The following is a 19,469-nucleotide window of genomic DNA, read 5'->3' on the forward strand; positions in this document are numbered from 1 at the left end:
TGCGTTTTTAGCCATTTTCCACTGTTGTGTAGAAATGGAGGACCAAAGGGAATTGCAAAGATTCAGTCCATAATCTCTAGCTCCAGCTCCTATTGATTCTCACTTTAGACCCTCATTTGTACCTTCAAATAGACAAACTGTGTTTTTCCTTGTCTCAACATCTTCTCCTGGTGTTGTCTACAGTGGGTCAGTCTCTGGTCAAACAGTTTGGGTTCTTGTAAGACATCAAATCATTAAAAAAAAGTGCCATCGATACCAACCAGATAGAACTATAAGATCACAATAGTTTCTTTGAATATTTGAGTGGTCATGCCCAGCCTCTTTTGCAGATAGACCTAATTGACCTGTGTACCAGTGTTCTAGTCTGCTGCACATCAGTGCCTATATTCACAAAGCGTCTCACAGTAGGAATGCTGATCTAGGATACATTTTTCCTTTTCGATCATAATGAATAGGATTATATAGACAAGGGAGACCTGATCCTAGATCAGAATTCTTTTTTAATATGACCCAGCTTCACAGTGAGTGAGTGGTGTTGAAGTGGGCTCTATAAATAGCTGAGGCCATATCAGACCTGTCCTATTGTCCCTCCACAGCAAAACAACATCTAGTCTTTCCCCGGGCCCGTGCACAGCATGGTGCAGGGCCTTTGTGTGGCCCTATCCCTCGGCCCTGGGCTTTGTCACTGTCACGTCTCTCTGTGCTGGGAACCAGGCATGGTGTCATGTTGCTGGGGTCTGCAGGTTGAAGGCTCCCCTATACGCTTCCATTGACTGGAAGGAGTCACGAGGGGCGAGGTGCCGCAAGCGACGGTTAGGATTACTTTTACTGTAAAAATCACTTCACATTATTCTCATATCTCATAATATGAGTTTAGCTGGTAGTCTATACTATGTAGGACAATAATATCATGATATGTAACGTATTTATTTTTTCCCCCATCACTAATTATCTGTGTGCTATGTGCGTCCACTCTTCTCTCCTGTGTCTGTTTCTAGACATGTTTCTAGGAAGCTCATTTTAATGTCTCTATCAAACAGTCTTCTCGACTGTGTTACAAGTTTCAGACAGCTCAGGTTGGCTAAATATAGAAATAGCCTAGAAATAGCCTAGCCTGTCCCTGGTTCCTACAATGTTCCATCAATGATGATTAGAAATGTGCGAGCAAGGAAGAACAACACTGAAAATACACTGAGTGTCCAAAACATAACATAGACTGACCAGGTGAATCCAGGTGAAGGCTACTCAATATTAGGAAGCTGTTCTTAATGTTTGGTATACTTGGTGTAAGTAGCCACTCTTGGAGGAGTCGGGAGCACAATGAAAGTAGACTTGTTATTGATCAAGGACATATTATAGTACAATACTGATGTTGATTAAGGCAGCCCCCCACACCTCTCTGATTCAGAGGGGCTGGGTTAAATGTGGAAGACGCATTTCAGTTGAATGCATTGAGTTGTACAACTGACTAGGTATCCCCCTTTCCTATTTTCTCAACACACTACACAGGGTTGAATGGTTCACTATCTGCAGTGTAGTAAATAGATGATGACTTCAGGCTTAGATGCGGACTAACAACATTCAGAGCCGGTATCGACAAGTATTCTGTCTCTCATCCCGTCACTGTAGAGTTGCAACATACCAAGCTTATTACAGTTTCCTGCGTACTGTGTAGCCCATACAGGTCTCCCTCTCTTATTCTGTCACTGTAGAGTTTAATAACATACTATTTCCTAATAGCTCTCTCTCTCTCATCCCAGTTTCCCTGTACTGCTCATGTATATCAATCTCTGTTATAGTTTCCTGTAGCTCACTACTGTAGCTCACTACTGTAGCTCACTACTGTAGCTCACTACTGTAGCTCATATAACTCAATCTCGCTCTCTTTTCCTCCCTCTCTCTCTCCAGGAGTGTCGTCCCGCGTCCCAGAGATCATGGCGGCTGGAACCCACTCCCCCGGGGGACCCAATGGGATCATCCGGAGCCAGTCCTTTGCAGGCTTCAGCACGCTACAGGAAAGACGCTCGCGGTAAGGGAATAGAGAGGTGGAAGTTGGCCTGAAGGCTTTCTAGGCACAGATCTAGGATTAATATGCCGTACCCAATTCCAACCCTAGCTGTTAGAGGGGAATTAAGAAAAGTTGACCATAGATCAGTGCCTAAGCGCAACTTCATCCTACTCTATAAAGCAGTGGTTCCTTACCTTTTTTTTGCTTACTGTACCACCAACAGAATTTTGCTTTGCCCGGAGTACCCCTGAAGTACCCTCTCATGTGCATTTTACCAGTAAGCCTATGGTCTCAAGATTCTTCTCAAGTACCCCCTGTGGATAGGCCAAACTCTGAGACCTCAGTCTTCTTCAGTGAAGCAGTGAAAGATACCCTCCTCTGACTGGCTCCTCAGACTGGGAATGTAGTAATTGCTATACATGAATCAGTTGAATGAGCGTTAAGCAACTGACAGATGACTGTCACATGTGGTTATCTCCTTCTGATAATGAGCGTGTGTATGTGCCTATATGTCTGCCTATTAAAGCACTGCTGCTAGGCTGAATGTAGCATAAAGCTAGCTAGCGTGACCCCATGGCAACTCATTCTGCACGCTGGCCTAGATTTGTGGTAGCTCTGAGTTCCAGGCAGGCAGCAGTATGTGGCATGTTCTGACTTGTCGAGCAAGAAGTGAAATCTGCTGTCGCTGTGTCCCCATAATTCTGCTCTATACAAGGAAGTGGATACTTGTCAGTGTAGGGATACGGGTCTATAATATCAACACTACATACACTAGTTAATTAAAACCAGAAGACCGCTGTCTATCACTTTAGGGTTGGAAATATTGTAAAGAGCATTTCTAATGTGCATGTCACACATCACCACCAGAGCAGTTAGGGCACTCCAGCATAAGAATGTTTCGGCTAGCCCCTGACCCCAGTACAGTTCATATCCCTCCGCCTACTATACTGGGGCGGGGTTGCCTTGAACTAGCCCCTGACTCCAGTACAGTTCATATCCCTCCGCCTACTATACTGGGGTGGGGTGGCCTTGAACTAGCCCTTGACCCCAGTACAGTTCATATCCCTCCGCCTACTATACTGGGGTGGGGTTGCCTTGGGGACTGTCACTAGGCGATGAAATTGTCTCTGGTGTGTGAGGTGTGTGTGTTCTGAGCTGTTTTATGAAGAAGAAACTACAGTATGTAACTCTTATGTATTGTGGACTGAGGAGTCAAAATTGCTGTATTGACCTCAGAAAGACCACCTTTGTGACCATTTCTGTTGAGGACCCAAAGAAAACCTTCAAATTCTGTGTGTGTCCAGGTGTAACTCGTTCATGGGGAACTCTGCGGTGCAGAAGAAGCCCACGTCCAAGCCCAAGAAGCCCCATCTGTCAGGGCACAAGGCCAGCAGCGGCTCCAGAGTGCCCCAGCCCAAGAGGGTGGAGGAGGTGTATGGGGCCCTCAAACAAGGCCTGGAGTGAGAACAGACATGCACACGTGCACATACAGAAACGGCACGCACACACACACACGGCCCATATAATAACCTGGTGATATGCGAGAGCTTTATTGTAAGCTGTGGCCTCTCTCTCCCCCCTCCATCCCTCCCTTCAATTTTCTTCTCCCTCTCCCTCCACCCCTCTCCTTCCCTCTGTTCTCCCTTTTCCCCCTCTCTCTCTCCATCCCTCCTTCCACCTTCCCTCTCCTCCACCCTCTCCTCTTCCCTCCACCCTCTCCTCCTCCCTCTCTCTCCCCCTCCTTCTCTATCTCTCCCCGTCCTCTCTCTCTCTCCCTCAGTGAGTATCTGGAGGTATACCAGACTGAGCTTGATAAACTCACCTCTCTGATGAAGGACATGAAGAGGAACTCCAGACTGGTGAGACAGGATGTGAGCTCATCATCATCATCACCACTACCACTGACTGTAGTGTAGGCTCAGTCCTAAATCAACACCGAGACCCTACGCCCTATACCCTTGTTGTAGTGTAGTGCTTCTCAACCCAGTTCTTAGGGACCAACCTGTCATTTCACTTATCGGCTCTATCCCAACACTAGTACACCTGATTTAACTAGTCTACTAATCATCAAGCCCTTGATTATTTGAATCAAGTGTGCTCCAGTGTTGGGGTTAGATCAAATATGTGGAACGGCTGATGGTCCCAGTGGACTGGGTTGAGTAACACTGGTAATGTAGCTAGCTACACGTCTCCTCATTCTAATTGGCCTGATAATCAATTTGTTAATGATGTTATTTCTTCCCCATGACATCTCACATGTGCTAATGAGCGATTAAGCTCCCTCTCATCTAGTTCTGTAGCTAGTAGCTACTACGCTAGTCAGACAGCAAACACATTGCTGCTCCTCTAACCAAAGACAGCTTCTCTCAATGGGAGGAAGTGGTTTTAAAATAATTCATATTCCTTTTGTTGTCAGACAACTGCAGTCTGCTTTGCATTAATGGCATAGTTGTGAGCTGCTCCTCCATATGCTGTGCAGTAGTAACACTATCTACTGTGTGTGTTTTCCCCCAGGGAGTCCTGTACGATCTTGACAAGGTGAGTGAGTTGTGTGGAAGGCACCAGGCCTAACCAGTCTGCTTGAGTGAGGATGGATCTTTGATGTGTGTGTGAATCATTTTTCTGCCAGGAAAAGAGAGAGGGGGATTAGATTACCATAAATGAGTCTGCTCTCGGTTGAAAGTGTGACATGTTTGATCATCTAACATGTTACCCTCTGTTTTAACTGCTGTCACAGCTTAAAGGCGTCTGACAGTATCTTCTCTTGTCAACAGCACAATGTAACTCTAGCTTGTTCTATTTCTGTCTGCAGCAAATCAAAACCATCGAGAGGTATATGAGGCGGTTGGAGTTTCATATGAGCAAGGTAGGTATTTACATAATAGCAGAGCATATTGTGTTACTGTACTGCTTTGGATAGATTCTGCTGTAGCCCAATCTGTGGGGCTTCAAACTGGGTCTGTGCTTCTGAAAACCTGGAGCAGAAATTAAGAGAACATGAAGTGCTTTAGAGAGGGTTTAAACTCTGCTCTCTCCCTCTCCCCTCCACTCCTTCTCCTCGTCTCTCTTTGCCCCGTGGGCCACCCCCACACGCCAACACACACTGGTATCGTTAACAATGTAACACCTCAACCAGCCTTCCCACGCACTAGCAACAGCAGTTTTTGAGTGTTGCTATGGGTCCTTCAATCATAGCTGAGCCATACACTTTTCTCTACACATACAGAAGCATACAAGCATCCACAACATCACCCCTGTCCAGACCCACCTGCTCACTTCCCCATCTCCAGCGCCCGCATCACTCTCCGCCACATGACCTAAAACGGCACCATTTTGATTCTGTCCGTTGCTTAGACATTTACATAATAAAGCTTTGACCTTTCCATTGTGTTGACAATGGAGGATTGGTTGATTTGACCGTTTTTAAGTATACGTTTTTTTCAAGATGATTGACGATAAAAGTATCATCCAACCCATCGGGTATCTCACTGCACCCTTGTATGCCATGTCTTGAAATATGCAGACAGACAGAATAAAAGTAAATTGACACTGTAAAACTTCTGACACCAACTTACTAACTCTGCCCGTAGCTTTTGGACTTTATAGCATTCCCAGAAAGCATGGATTATTGAGTCATTGTTAGTTTTACACTTAAGACATGACTTTGCCGTTGTGCTTGTGTAATAAATTCAATACATTAGTTTATACTGGATTATGCTTACATTTTCGTTAATTGTAATTTTGTTAGTTATGTTCCAACGTTCCCTCCATCTTGTGCCTCTTTTTATCTCTCAATACACTCTGAGTCAGATTCTCTGTGTTGTGTGACTCTGGCTTGACCCCTTGACCTCTCAGACGTCTCAAATGTATTTGCTGAGAGCCAAGGCCTTGAACACACACACACACACACACACACACACACACACACACACACACACACACACACACACACACACACACACACACACACACGTCCTGTTAATATTAATCGACCTGACACCTCAAAGTCCCCCTGGCTATACTCCCTTCTGCGGTTGCCAGATTGGGTGGCATTCTATCCTGCCATGTCCCTGTTGTTGACAGATTGGGTGGCATCCCTGCCATGTCTCCTCTAAGGTTCCTCTCCGGTAGCCCTGCTGTGTATGTGTCAAAGCTGCAGTGGAACATAGCAGAATGAATACTAGTCAATAACAACACACAAACCAAAACCAGCACCTGTGCCGAAGGTAACCATGGAAACATGGAGATGTTGGATTTGAGGCTTCTGAAGCGCCAATCATTGTGACGTAAAACATTTGAACATACACACACAGACCCCACTACACATGCGCCAACAAGTTTTTGAACTGTATGTATTTCCAACCTTTGAAAAAAAAAATACAGTATCTCTTCTTTCATTACTTAAGATGATGAAATGTTCCTTTGGCCTTTCAACAGATGTGTGCTGCCTGTGTGAAGCATTAGTGTTGTGCTCTATCATTACCTGCTCTGTTTTGTTATCCCTCACAGCTAGCGTTGTTCCACCTAACATTGTTAGCACTGAGCGCTACCGTTTCCCATTTGATTTGTTATTCCTCACAGCTAGCGTTGTTAGGATCCGAGGCGGTGGGTGTTGAATCTAGGTCGAAGCAATCCTCTGGAGCAGTGGTTCCCAAACGTTTTATAGTCCCGTACCCCTTCAATCATTCAATCTCCAGCTGCACTGTGAGAAAACACACACACACACACACACACACACACACACACACACACACACACACACACACACACACACACACACACACACACACACACACACACACACTATCCCTCTAGCACCAGGGTCAGCGCGCTCTCAAATGGTTTTTTTTTGTTGCCATCATTGTAAGCCTGCCACACATATGATGCACTTATTAAACATAAGAATGAGTGTGAGTTTTTGTCACAACCCGGCTCGTGGGAAGTGTCGTGTCTTTGGGGTACCATTACACTGAAGATATGTTTATCAATTAGCTCCCTGTAATTATTATCACGCGATTAAACTCATTAATCGTTTAATTGTAATTAACTAGGAGATCGGGGCACCAAGGAGAATATTCAGATTACAAAGCTATAATTTTCCCAATATAACTTTCCTGTACTATAATATTCTATTCTATTATAGTATAGGCCGATTATCTTCTGGTTTAAATGGTGTATTTTACCTCTAGTCCAGTCTCATTCCAAACGTCGTAAATTGTTGTATCTGCACGAACCCAGTCTTTACTAAAATCATCCATACATCAATTGTCTTAAAATCATTTATTTACTACACTAAGTAATTAACAGAAAAACATACAAACAGTAATTATCGTCACAAAGGATTGGTAGAGGAATGTGCCCTTGTGGGCTAAACAGGCAGGTCGGCCTGTTGAACAATGGGTCATAAACGGTCAGCTGAGAAGTTACACAGAGTTCATTAATATTAACAATTGACAATTGAAGGCTCACTCATTCGGGAACAATTGCAATCAATATATATTTACGCTCAGTGTGTCGTCGTTCTTTGTTGGAGAGTTCGGTTCTGTTGGAGAGTCTCTCTCTCTCTCGGTTAGAATGGATCTTTCAAAGCGACATTCATTAATGTCGTCATAGAATGGTTGTTACGTTGGTCTTCGCGTTCGATGATATAATTTACTTAGCTGCAGACTAATAATTAATATCAAAGACTTGTTCTTATTCTGTCGGTATCAATAGTCTAAAAGTTAACCACGTGGTATGGTTCACTTTCAGTAGAGGAATTGGAAGGTAAAACCTATTAGCCATGAGTGGAGGCCTGGTCTGAAGACATGTAAATCAGGGGGTGTTTTATAGTGCCCATAGAACAGCTTGTCAAATGACGCCTGGTCCTGTATGGGTCCCTGGGGGCGTGCCTATGGCTGAGTTAGAATTGTATTTCTGTAACCAAATCTATCACATTACATCAGTACATAGCATCTCAATGTCTTACAAAAGCTTTATCCTTATTAATACATTCTATACAACCATTATGATGCTATTATATAAACAGTTTTATGGTAATGTGGCTATATTGTCTCTTCTGAGTATCACAAAATTGTACCAAGCGGATCAGTTCGTAGCTGGATTCTTCACCAATCTTCCATACCTTCTCCAGAACACAAAATGTCGCTTGGCTCTCCAATTCTATGAGTTGGAAGAATTTCCTGTGTCTCTCTATGGGCCATGTGGCCAGAGACTCTCCTGGAATTTTAGAGTTTTTACAACCCTTTACACACAGGGTGGATTGGGGGGGAGGTAGGTTGGGTGGTGGTGCAACAGGGAGGGGGTCAACTGTCCTCCCTGTACCAAAAGAGGCCAACGTCATGACAGAAGTGACAAAGAGCTCTTATAGGACCAGGGCACAAATAATAATAATCAATATTTTTGCTCATTACTTAGCCATTTTACATATAAAACCATATTAGTTCATCAAAAATTGTGAATAACTCAAATCAAAGTTTATTTGTCACGTGCGCTGAATACAACAGGTGTAGTAGACCTTACAGTGAAATGCTTACTTCCAGGCTCTAACCAATAGTGCAAAAAAGGTATTAGGTGATCAATAGGTAGGTAAAGAAATAAAACAACAGTAAAAAGACAGGCTATATACAGAAGCGAGGCTATAAAAGTGGCGAGGCTACATACAGACACCGGTTAGTCAGGCTGATTGAGGTAGTATGTACATGTAGATATGGTTAAAGTGACTATGCATATATGATGAACAGAGAGTAGCAGTAGCGTAAAAGAGGGGTTGGCGGGTGGTGGGTGGGACACAATGCAGATAGCCCGGTTAGACAATGTGCGGGAACACTGGTTGGTCGGCCCAATTGAGGTAGTATGTACATGAATGTATAGTTAAAGTGACTATGCATATATGATAAACAGAGAGTAGCAGCAGCGTAAAAAGAGAGTTTGGGGGAGGGGGGGCACACAATGCAAATAGTCCGGGTAGCCATTTGATTACCTGTTCAGGAGTCTTATGGCTTGGGGGTAAAAACTGTTGAGAAGCCTTTTTGTCCTAGACTTTGCACTCCGGTACCGCTTGCCATGCGGTAGTAGAGAGAACAGTCTATGACTGGGGTGGTTGGAGTCTTTGACAATTTTTAGGGCCTTCCTCTGACACCGCCTGGTGTAGAGGTCCTGGATGGCAGGCAGCTTAGCCCCCGTGATGTACTGGGCCGCACTTACTACCCTCTGTAGTGCCTTGCGGTCAGAGGCCGAGGAATTGCCATACCAGGCAGTGATGCAATCAGTCAGGATGCTCTCGATGTTGCAGCTGTAGAACCTTTTGAGGGTCTCAGGACCCATGCCAAATCATTTTAGTTTCCTGAGGAGGAATAGGCTTTGTCGTGCCCTCTTCACAACTGTCTTGGTGTATTTGAACCATTCTAGTTTGTTGTTGATGTGGACACCAAGGAACTTGAAGCTCTCAACCTGCTCCACTACAGCCCCATCGATGAGAATGGGGGCATGTTCGGTCCTCCTTTTCCTGTAGTCCACAATAATCTCCTTAGTCTTGGTTACGTTGAGGGAAAGGTTGTTATTCTGGCACCACCCGGCCAGGTCTCTGACTTCTTCCCTATAGGCTGTCTCGTCGATGTTGGTGATCAGGCCAACTACTGTTGTGTCGTCTGCAAACTTAATGATGGTGTTGGAGTCATGCCTGGCCATGCAGTCGTGGGTGAACAGGGAGTACAGGAAGGGACTGAGCACGCACCCCTGGGGAGCTCCAGTGTTGAGGATCAGCATGGCAGATGTGTTGCTACCTACCCTCACCACCTGGGGGCGGCCCATCAGGAAGTCCAGGATCCAGTTGCAGAGGGAGGTGTTTAGTCCCAGGATCCTTAGCTTAGTGATGAGCTTTGAGGGTACTATGGTGTTGAACACTAAGCTGTTGTCAATGAATAGCATTCTCACATAAGTGTTCCTTTTGTCCAGGTGGGAAGGGGCAGTGTGGAGTGCAATAGAGATTGCATCATCTGTGGATCTGTTTGTGCGGTATGCAAATTGGAGTGGGTCTAGGGTTTCTGGGATAATGGTGTTGATGTGAGCCATTACCAACGTTTCAAAGCACTTCATGGCTACGGACGTGAGTGCTAAAGGTCTGTAGTCATTTAGGCAGGTTGCCTTTGTGTTCTTGGGCACAGGGACTATGGTGGTGTGCTTGAAATATGTTGGTTAATGAGAAGGGTATGCTTGAAAGGATGCACATAACTCTGCAATGTTGGGTTGTATTGGAGAGAGTCTCAGTCTTTTTCCGCACAGATCTGTGCCTGTATTTAGTTTTCATGCTAGTGAGGGCCGAGAATCCACTCTCACATAGGTACATGGTTGCAAAGGGCATCAGTGTCTTAACAGCGCGATTTGCCAAGGCAGGATACTCTGAGCGCAGCCCAATCTGGCAGTGGCTTCTGATTTAAATTCAATTTTCACAAAACTGCTTGTTGTAATTTCGATGAGGCTCTCTTGTTCAGATATTGGTATGTGGACTGGAGGCAGGGCATGAAAGGGATAACGAATCCTTTTGTTTGTGTCATCCGTTTCGGGAAAGTACTTGCGTAATTGCTCACCCAACTCACTCAGGTGCTTTGCTGTATCACATTTGACATTGTCCGTAAGCTTGAGTTCATTTGCACACAAAAAATCATACAATGATGGAAATACCTGTGTGTTGTCCTTGTTAATGTAGACAGAGAAGAGCTCCAACTTCTTAATCATAGTCTCAATTTTGTCCCGCACATTGAATATAGTTGTGGAGTTGCTGTAATCCTAGATTCAGATCATTCAGGCGAGAAAAAACATCACCCAGATAGGCCAGTCGTGTGAGAAACTCGTCATCATGCAAGCGGTCAGACAAGTGGTAATTATGGTCAGTAAAGGAAATGTTAAGCTTGTCTCTTAATTTAAAAAAAAAGTGTCAATACTTTGCCCCTTGATAACCAGCACACTTCTGTATGTTGTAAAAGTGTTACATGGTCGCTGCCCATGTCATTGCATAGTGCAGAAAATACACGAGAGTTCAGGGGCCTTGCTTTAACAAAGTTAACCATTTTCACTGTAGTGTCCAAAACGTCTTTCAGTCTGTTAGGCATTCCCTTGGCAGCAAGAGCCTCTTGGTGGATGCTGCAGTGTACCCAAGTGACATCGGGAGCAACTGCTTGCACGCGCGTTACCACTCCTCTATATCTCCCTGTCATGGCTTTTGCGCCATCAGTACAGATACCAACACATCTTGACTACCAAAGTCCATTTGATGTCACAAAGCTCCAGGACTTTAAAAATATCCTCTCCTGTTGTCCTAGTTTCCAGTGGTTTGCAGAAGAGGATGTCTTCCTTAATTGATCCCCCATAAACGTAACGGACATATACCAGGACCTATGCCAGGCCCGCCACGTCTGTAGACTCATCCAGCTGTTATGCGAAGCAGTAATTGTTTCAAAACATCTCCTGCCATGTCACGGATGCGTCATGAAACAGTGTTGTTTGATGAAGGCATTGTCTGTGTAGTTTTTTTGGGCCTTTTCCCCCAGCATTGTCCCAGCCATATCCGCGGCAGCAGGAAGAATTAAGTCCTCCACAATAATATGGGGCTTGCCTGTTCTAGCCACTCAGTAGCTCAGCATATAAGACTCTTCTAGCCCCTTCTTATTAATGGTATCTGTTGCTTTTATACATGTCTTACTACTCGAAAGTCATCTTAATTCTCACTCAAAAAACTCCCATAGCTTATTTTTCAAATTAGCATGTTTTGTTTCTAAATGTCTGTGCAAGAGTGAAGGTTTCATTGAGTTGTGAGATAGTACTTTTGCACATATAACACACTGTGGCTGAGGAAAAGCACTACTCCCAATATATGTGAACCCCAAATCAATGTAGTTCTCATCATATTTGCACCTCTTCAATGGTCCAACGTCCCCGTCTGTTGTTCGGTGCTTTCTTGGGTAAGGGGGCAGTGGCTCTTTGGCTGCATCAGATTCACAACTGTTAGTGTCCATGCTAGCTGGGCTAACAACAACATGCAGGCCTTACTTTTTTTAACCATTTATCAATTTTCTAGCAAACGGAATGAGCAGCAGCTACGTTTGGCTACATACGGACCGTTAGTGGAATTCCTGCGAGAGCTTAACAGATTGGATGTTAATTATTTGACTAGGCTACCTGTATTTGACATTGTTGTTATTTCGCTGAACACTAGATGGTTTAATTTTATTTTTGGCAGTGAAACTTGGCTACTCAGGTGAGGGGGAGAAAAACCTCACCCAAATGTATAACCCCGTTAGAAAATATAAATGGACTGTTTGGAAATGTGAAGAAAAAAATTAAAAACATTATTTTATAAAAAGAAAAATGGAATCTAATTTTTTATTTGTCGTTCCCCCGACGGCATTGCGCGTACCCCAGTTTGGGAAGACCTGCTCTGGAGCATTTGACAAGCCCCTTGTGGCTGAGTGGGAGAGAGAGGAGAGGAGGGATAGCAGGAGAGTATAGGAGGGATTGAGGGAGAGAGCTATGGTGCTGTGAGACCCTAATGAGGGCTATTTGGGTGAGGGCGGGGAGGTGTCTAAAACGAGTTAGAGCGTGTGTGTTCTGTGTTGGCACCCTGTGGAGAGTCTAGGGGCCTCGGGGGACAGGACAGAGATCAATCGAGGGTTGGGGATGATAATGGTGCTTCCGGGGGGTGTGTGTGTGTGTGTGTGTGTGTGTGTGTGTGTGTGTGTGTGTGTGTGTGTGTGTGTGTGTGTGTGCGTGTGCGGTGTTTGTTGTTGACAATGTATCTCCTCATCTCTCTTCACACTCAAAACAGTCTTTCTCCTCCATTCAATACTCATTTGGTACTCTGTGAACAGCACATGTAGGCCTACGCACATTCTCATTGCTAGTGATGAATGACGTCCATTTGGAGTTCTTGAGAAATACGGGGGTTTTCTGAATAAGAACAACACAAACATTTCTCATACAGTTTTGGCCAATGCTGTAAGACGACTTTGTTGTATTTGTTGTAAGTCGGCAGCATGGTATTGTAAATTGGACAAGGGACAAATCATGCTGGGAGCATGAGTGTTCTAAAGTGGGAAGCCAGCTGATGCCTATCTCTGGGTGGTGGACTGCTGACACACACACCAACACAGAGCCAGCCCAGACATCAGCAGATATCTATCTAATGAGATCAATCTGAATAAAGAACTCAGCCAGGAGATTCACCAGACTGACTGACTATCCTCGGAAACGCTGATGATGTCAGGGAATTAAATCTACATCCATAGCCTGCCTCATCACCACAGGGAGAAGAGTAGTTCAAATCAAACCCTGCTTTGTGGTGTCATGGCGTTGCAAGCGTTAATGTTCCTCAAACTCTATTGTACTATACATTTTAACAGGAATTTTAACATTCAAACAGCAGAATCATTATCAGTGTGTCAACACCAGGGCTTAAAGTTCTCCGTTACTGCGACGGATATCCGACATATGGATTCTGGAGAGGTCGTTTTTTGAGATCAATGTAGGGGGCTGGTTTGGAGATGACATAGCCTAATACAGACAGAAGCATTTCTGTTTTATAGCCACTATGCTGCATCAGTTGGGCTACAGGTGATAATGCTTATTGCTAATAGCACATCTGATAATATAGGCCATGCGTAGGCTATATGCATGGTCTAATATGTTAAAATCATTTGTCCATCATTTTTACCAATATGTTATTGGGCCCATTTCTGGAGGTTGAAATTATGTTTTAGATGGTGTCAGCATCATTTTATTTTCATACATTTTGGAGTAGAATTCCTTCTCAGTCCTTTTCATGAAAAGTATCCTGGGGAGGACCCCGGACCCCTAAAGCAAGAGGAATGGAATTGGTCAAACTTGCAGTTTAATACATGTACAAAATGATCCTCTTTCCCTAAAAGCATGATGGTCATGGCTTTCTTACATGAAAGGGGAGGTTAACTTGGCCCTAGACAATAGATCTGATGTTGACTGATTTCAATTTCAATCATGGGAGTTTTTTTTGTTGCATGCCTGAAAAAGGGCTGTTTCTTTTTTTTTGCTGAGTTTATATACACTGCTCAAAAAAATAAGGGGAACACTTAAACAACACAATGTAACTCAAGTCAATCACACTTCTGTGAAATCAAACTGTCCACTTAGGAAGCAACACTGATTGACAATAAATGTCACTTGCTGTTGTGCAAAGTTGAATAGACAACAGGTGGAAATGATAGGCAATTAGCAAGACACCCCCAATAAAGGAGTGGTTCTGCAGGTGGTGACCACAGACCACTTCTCAGTTCCTATGCTTCCTGGCTGATGTTTTGGTCACTTTTGAATGCTGGCGGTGCTTTCACTCTAGTGGTAGCATGAGACGGAGTCTACAACCCACACAAGTGGCTCAGGTAGTGCAGCTCATCCAGGATGGCACATCAATGCGAGCTGTGGCAAGAAGGTTTGCTGTGTCTGTCAGCGTAGTGTCCAGAGCATGGAGGCGCTACCAGGAGACAGGCCAGTACATCAGGAGACGTGGAGGAGGCCGTAGGAGGGCAACATCCCAGCAGCAGGGCCGCTACCTCCGCCTTTGTGCAAGGAGGAGCACTGCCAGAGCCCTGCAAAATGACCTCCAGCAGGCCACAAATGTGCATGTGTCTGCTCAAACGGTCAGAAACAGACTCCATGAGGGTGGTATGAGGGCCCGACGTCCACAGGTGGGGGTTGTGCTTACAGCCCAACACTGTGCAGGACGTTTGGCATTTGCCAGAGAACACCAAGATTGGCAAATTCGCCACTGGCGCCCTGTGCTTTTCACAGATGAAGCAGGTTCACACTGAGCACATGTGACAGACGTGACAGAGTCTGGAGATGCCGTGGAGAACGTTCTGCTGCCTGCAACATCCTCCAGCATGACCGGTTTGGCGGTGGGTTAGTCATGGTGTGGGGTGCCATTTCTTTGGGGGGCCGCACAGCCCTCCATGTGCTCGCCAGAGGTAGCCTGACTGCCATTAGGTACCGAGATGAGATCCTCAGACTCCTTGTGAGACCATATGCTGGTGCGGTTGGCCCTGGGTTCCTCCTAATGCAAGACAATGCTAGACCTCATGTGGCTGGAGTGTGTCAGCAGTTCCTGCAAGAGGAAGGCATTGATGCTATGGACTGGCCCGCCCGTTCCCCAGACCTGAATCCAATTGAGCACATCTGGGACATCATGTCTCGCTCCATCCACCAACGCCACGTTGCACCACAGACTGTCCAGGAGTTGGCGGATGCTTTAGTCCAGGTCTGGGAGGAGATCCCTCAGGAGACCATCCGCCACCTCATCAGGAGCATGCCCAGGCGTTGTAGGGAGGTCATACAGGCACGTGGAGGCCACACACACTACTGAGCCTCATTTTGACTTGTTTTAAGGACATTACATCAAAGTTGGATCAGCCTGTAGTGTGGTTTTCCACTTTAATTTTGAGTGTGACGCCAAATCCAGACCTCCATGGGTTGATAAATTGGATTTCCATTGATTTATTTTTGTGTGATTTTGTTGTCAGCACATTCAACTATGTAAAGAAAAAAGTATTTAATAAGATTATTTCATTCATTCAGATCTAGGATGTGTTATTTTAGTGTTCCATTTATTTTTTTGAGCAGTATATATATAAACTCAGCAAAAAAAGAAACGTCCCTTTTTCAGGACCCTGTCTTTCAAAGATAATTCGTAAAAATCCAAATAACTTCACAGATCTTCATTGTAAAGGTTTGAACACTGTTTCCCATGCTTGTTCAATGAACCATAAACAATTAATGAACATGCACCTGTAGAACTGTCGTTAAGACACTAACAGCTTACAGACGGTAGGCAATTAAGGTCGCAGTTATGAAAACTTAGGACACGAAAGAGGCCTTTCTATTGACTCTGAAAACACCAAAAGACAGATGCCTAGGGTCCCTGCTCGTCTGCGTGAACATGCCTTAAGCATGCTGCAAGGAGGCATGAGGACTGCAGATGTGGCCAGGGCAATAAATTGCAATGTCTTCTGTGAGACACCTAAGACAGCGCTACAGGGAGACAGGACGGACAGCTGATCGTCCTCGCAGTGGCAGACCACGTGTAACAACACCTGCACAGGATCGGTACATCCGAACATCACAACTGCGGGACAGGTACAATGCAATAGGCTGAGAGAGGCTGGACTGAGGGCTTGTAGGCCAGTTATAAGGCAGGTCCTCACCAGACATCACCGGCAACAACGTCGCCTATGGGCACAAACCCACCTTCGCTGGACCAGACAGGACTGGCAAAAAGTGCTCTTCACTGACGAGTCGTGGTTTTGTCTCACCAGAGGTGATGGTCGGATTCACATTTATTGTCGAAGGAATGAGCGTTACACCGAGGCCTGTACTCTGGAGCGGGATCGATTTGGAGGTGGAGGGTCCATCATGGTCTGGGGCGGTGTGTCACAGCATCATCGGACTGTGCTTGTTGTCATTGCAGCCAATCTCAACGCTGTGCGTTACAGGGAAGACATCCTCCTCCCTCATGTAACATGACCCTCCAGCATGACAATGCCACCAGCCATACTACTCGTTCTGTGCGTGATTTCCTACAAGACAGGAATGTCAGTGTTCTGCCATGGCCAGCGAAGAGCCCGGATCTCAATCCCATTGAGCACGTCTGGTACCTGTTAGATTGGAGGGTGAGGGCTAGGGCCATTCCCCCCAGAAATGTCTGGGAACTTGCAGGTGCTTGGTGGACGAGTGGGGTAACATCTCACAGCAAGAACTGGCAAATCTGGTGCAGTCCATGAGGAGGAGATGCACTGCAGTACTGACTGTTAGTTTTGATTTTGACCCCCCCCCCCCCCCCCCTTTTTTTCAGTGACACGTTATTCCATTTCTGTTAGTCACATGTCTGTGGAACTTGTTAAGTTTGCTGAAAATAAACGCAGGTAACAGTGAGAGTTTTTCTTTTTTTGATGAGTTTATATATATAGGAGATTATATATATATATATATATATATATATATATATATATATATATATATATATATATATATATATATATATATATATATATATATATAATCTTCTACTTATCAGTATGAGAAGTCTTTGAAAATTAATGCACTCTTTTTGATTATTGAATTGTAATTGTAATTTACTTCCTTTTTAGAATTGAACCCAACCCTGGGTTCACCAGTAACTGTGCAACAGAGAGGTTTGCGACACACACCGCAGTGCCAGGGGTACATACACACACACACACAACAGCGTAAACACATCACCCGCAGTGGCTGTTGACAGGAAGGAAGTAGGGCAGGGCCAAACAGGAAGTGGTGATTGTGACAGGTGTTGATGAGAGGAACATGAGGGAAAGGGTGGGGACAGTCACCTCTTTATCTTGTCCTTTTGAAGAAAGGAAATGAATAGAGCCTGAAAAGAGGACTATAAATAGATAAACATGGTTCTTTTGAAGTGTGTGTCACCGTGTATGTGTGTTTGTTTCCCTGTGTGAATGTGTTTGTGTGTGTAATTGCGCGTGTTTGTCACTGTGTATGTCTGTGTCACTGTGTGTTGTGTGTAATTGTGCTCGGATTAAGACCAACCCAGCTGGAGACAGAATGGCCACCCCTCAGGGTGCCATCTGCAAGGCGCTACTAACCCATTGCCTATCACAGATGAGAAGCTGTAAATGACGCACACCCATCCCTGTTTCCTTTCTTCAACACGTCAGGCAGTCCAAAGTGATGCCTGCCTTGTCTGCAGATGAGAAGTGTAATTGGGAAGCAGGTGGCATGAATCAGCCCTGTGATGTTGCCCTGCTTAGATTAGTGTCTGTGTTGTGTGCCTGTGCCTACCGGTGCTGCCCAGCCCTCATTAGTGAGATGAGGGCAAGAGATTGAAGGCCAGAAAGCTGGAACTGCCAGGTGCCTCCTATTCCCTCTTGGGGACATGTGTGTGAAGGGGCGTTACTCCCATGGCTTATTAATTAAAGGGTAGGTAGCATAAACGTACCCAGATGTAACATATGGATTTGCATTAGTATACACACCAAAAGTCCCAATGCAAAGTTACACCTCACTTTTCTATTTTTGCTGGCCTTCTAGGAAGAGTTCCTCTGTCCAGTGTCTGTTCTTTAGCCCATCTTAATCTTTTATTTTTATTGGCCAGTCTGAGATATGGCTTTTTCTTTGCAACTCTGCCTAGAAGGCCAGCATCTGGGAGTCACCTCTTCACTGTTGATGTTGAGACTGGTGTTTTGCGGGTACTATTTAATGAAGATGCCAGTTGAGGACTTGTGAGGCGTCTGTTTCTCAAACTAGACACTCTAATGTACTTGTCCTCTTGCTCAGTTGTGCACTGGGGCCTCCCACTCCTCTTTCTATTCTGGTTAGAGCCAGTTTGCATTGTTCTGTGAATGGAGTAGTACACAGCGTTGTACGAGATCTTCAGTTTCTTGGCAATTTCTCGCATGAAATAGCCTTCATTTCTCAGAACAAGAATAGACTGACGAGTTTCAGAAGAAAGTACTTTGTTTCTGGCCATTTTCAGCCTGTAATCGAACCCACAAATGCTGATGCTCCAGATACTCAACTATTCCAAAGAAGGCCAGTTTTATTGCTTCTTTAATGAGAACAACGGTTTTCAGCTGTGCTAACATAATTGCAAAAGGGTTTTCTAATGATCAATTAGCCTTTTAAAATGATAAACTTGGATTAGCTAACACAACGTGCCATTTTAACACAGGAGTGATGGTTGCTGATAATGGGCTTCTGTACACCTATGTAGATATTCCATTAAAAGTCAGCTGTTTCCAGCTACAATAGTAATTTACAACATCAACAATGTCTGCACCGTATTTCTGATCAATTTGATGTTATTTTAATGGACAAAAAAATAGTTTTTATTTTAAAAACAAGGACATTTCTAAGTGATCCCAAACTTTTGAATGGTAGTGTATATGTACGCTGAGTGTACAAAACATTAGGAACACCATCCTAAAATTTAGTTGCACCCCCTTTTGCCCTCAGAACAGACTCAATTCGTCGGGTATGGACTCTACAAGGTGTCGAAATGTTCCACAGGGATGCTGGCCCATGTTGACTCCAGTACTTCCCGCAGTTGTGTCAAGTTGTCTGGATGTCCTTTGGGTGGTGGACCATTCTTGATACGCACGAGAAACTGTTGAGTGTGAAACACCCAGCACCATTGCAGTTCTTGACACACTCAAACCGGTGCGCCTGGCACCTACTACCATTCCCCGTTCAAAGGCACTTACATCTTTTGTCTTACCCATTCACCCTTTGAATGGCACACATACACAATCCATTTCTCAATTGTCTCAAGGCTTAAAAATCTTTCTTTAAAATGTGTCCTCCCCTTCATTTACACTGCTTTGAAGTGGATTTAAGTGACAACATTAAGGGATCATAGCTTTCACCTGGATTCACCTGGTCAGTCTATGTC

At 44.7% G+C, this 19,469-nt stretch overlaps 1 protein-coding gene across 6 annotated transcripts in view; it reads left to right on the forward strand.

The window, feature by feature from the left end:
* Positions 1-19,469, forward strand: part of ripor2 (RHO family interacting cell polarization regulator 2) — an 83,697-nt gene that overhangs the window by 35,368 nt on the left and 28,860 nt on the right. For 4 of the 6 annotated variants that reach the window (XM_014178276.3, XM_045709825.2, XM_014178278.3 and 1 more), the window contains exons 2-6: positions 1,909-2,029; positions 3,313-3,468; positions 3,789-3,879; positions 4,523-4,546; positions 4,821-4,874. In XM_014178276.3, coding sequence (XP_014033751.1) covers positions 1,909-2,029; positions 3,313-3,468; positions 3,789-3,879; positions 4,523-4,546; positions 4,821-4,874 — 446 coding nt within the window. The remainder of the gene's footprint in view (positions 1-1,908; positions 2,030-3,312; positions 3,469-3,788; positions 3,880-4,522; positions 4,547-4,820; positions 4,875-19,469) is intronic. The other 2 variants (XM_045709824.2, XM_045709827.2) reach the window with 1 other exon arrangement.

The sequence above is a fragment of the Salmo salar genome, chromosome 27 (genome assembly GCF_965601325.2).
Source record: "Salmo salar chromosome 27, fSalSal1, whole genome shotgun sequence".
NCBI lineage: Eukaryota > Metazoa > Chordata > Actinopteri > Salmoniformes > Salmonidae > Salmo > Salmo salar.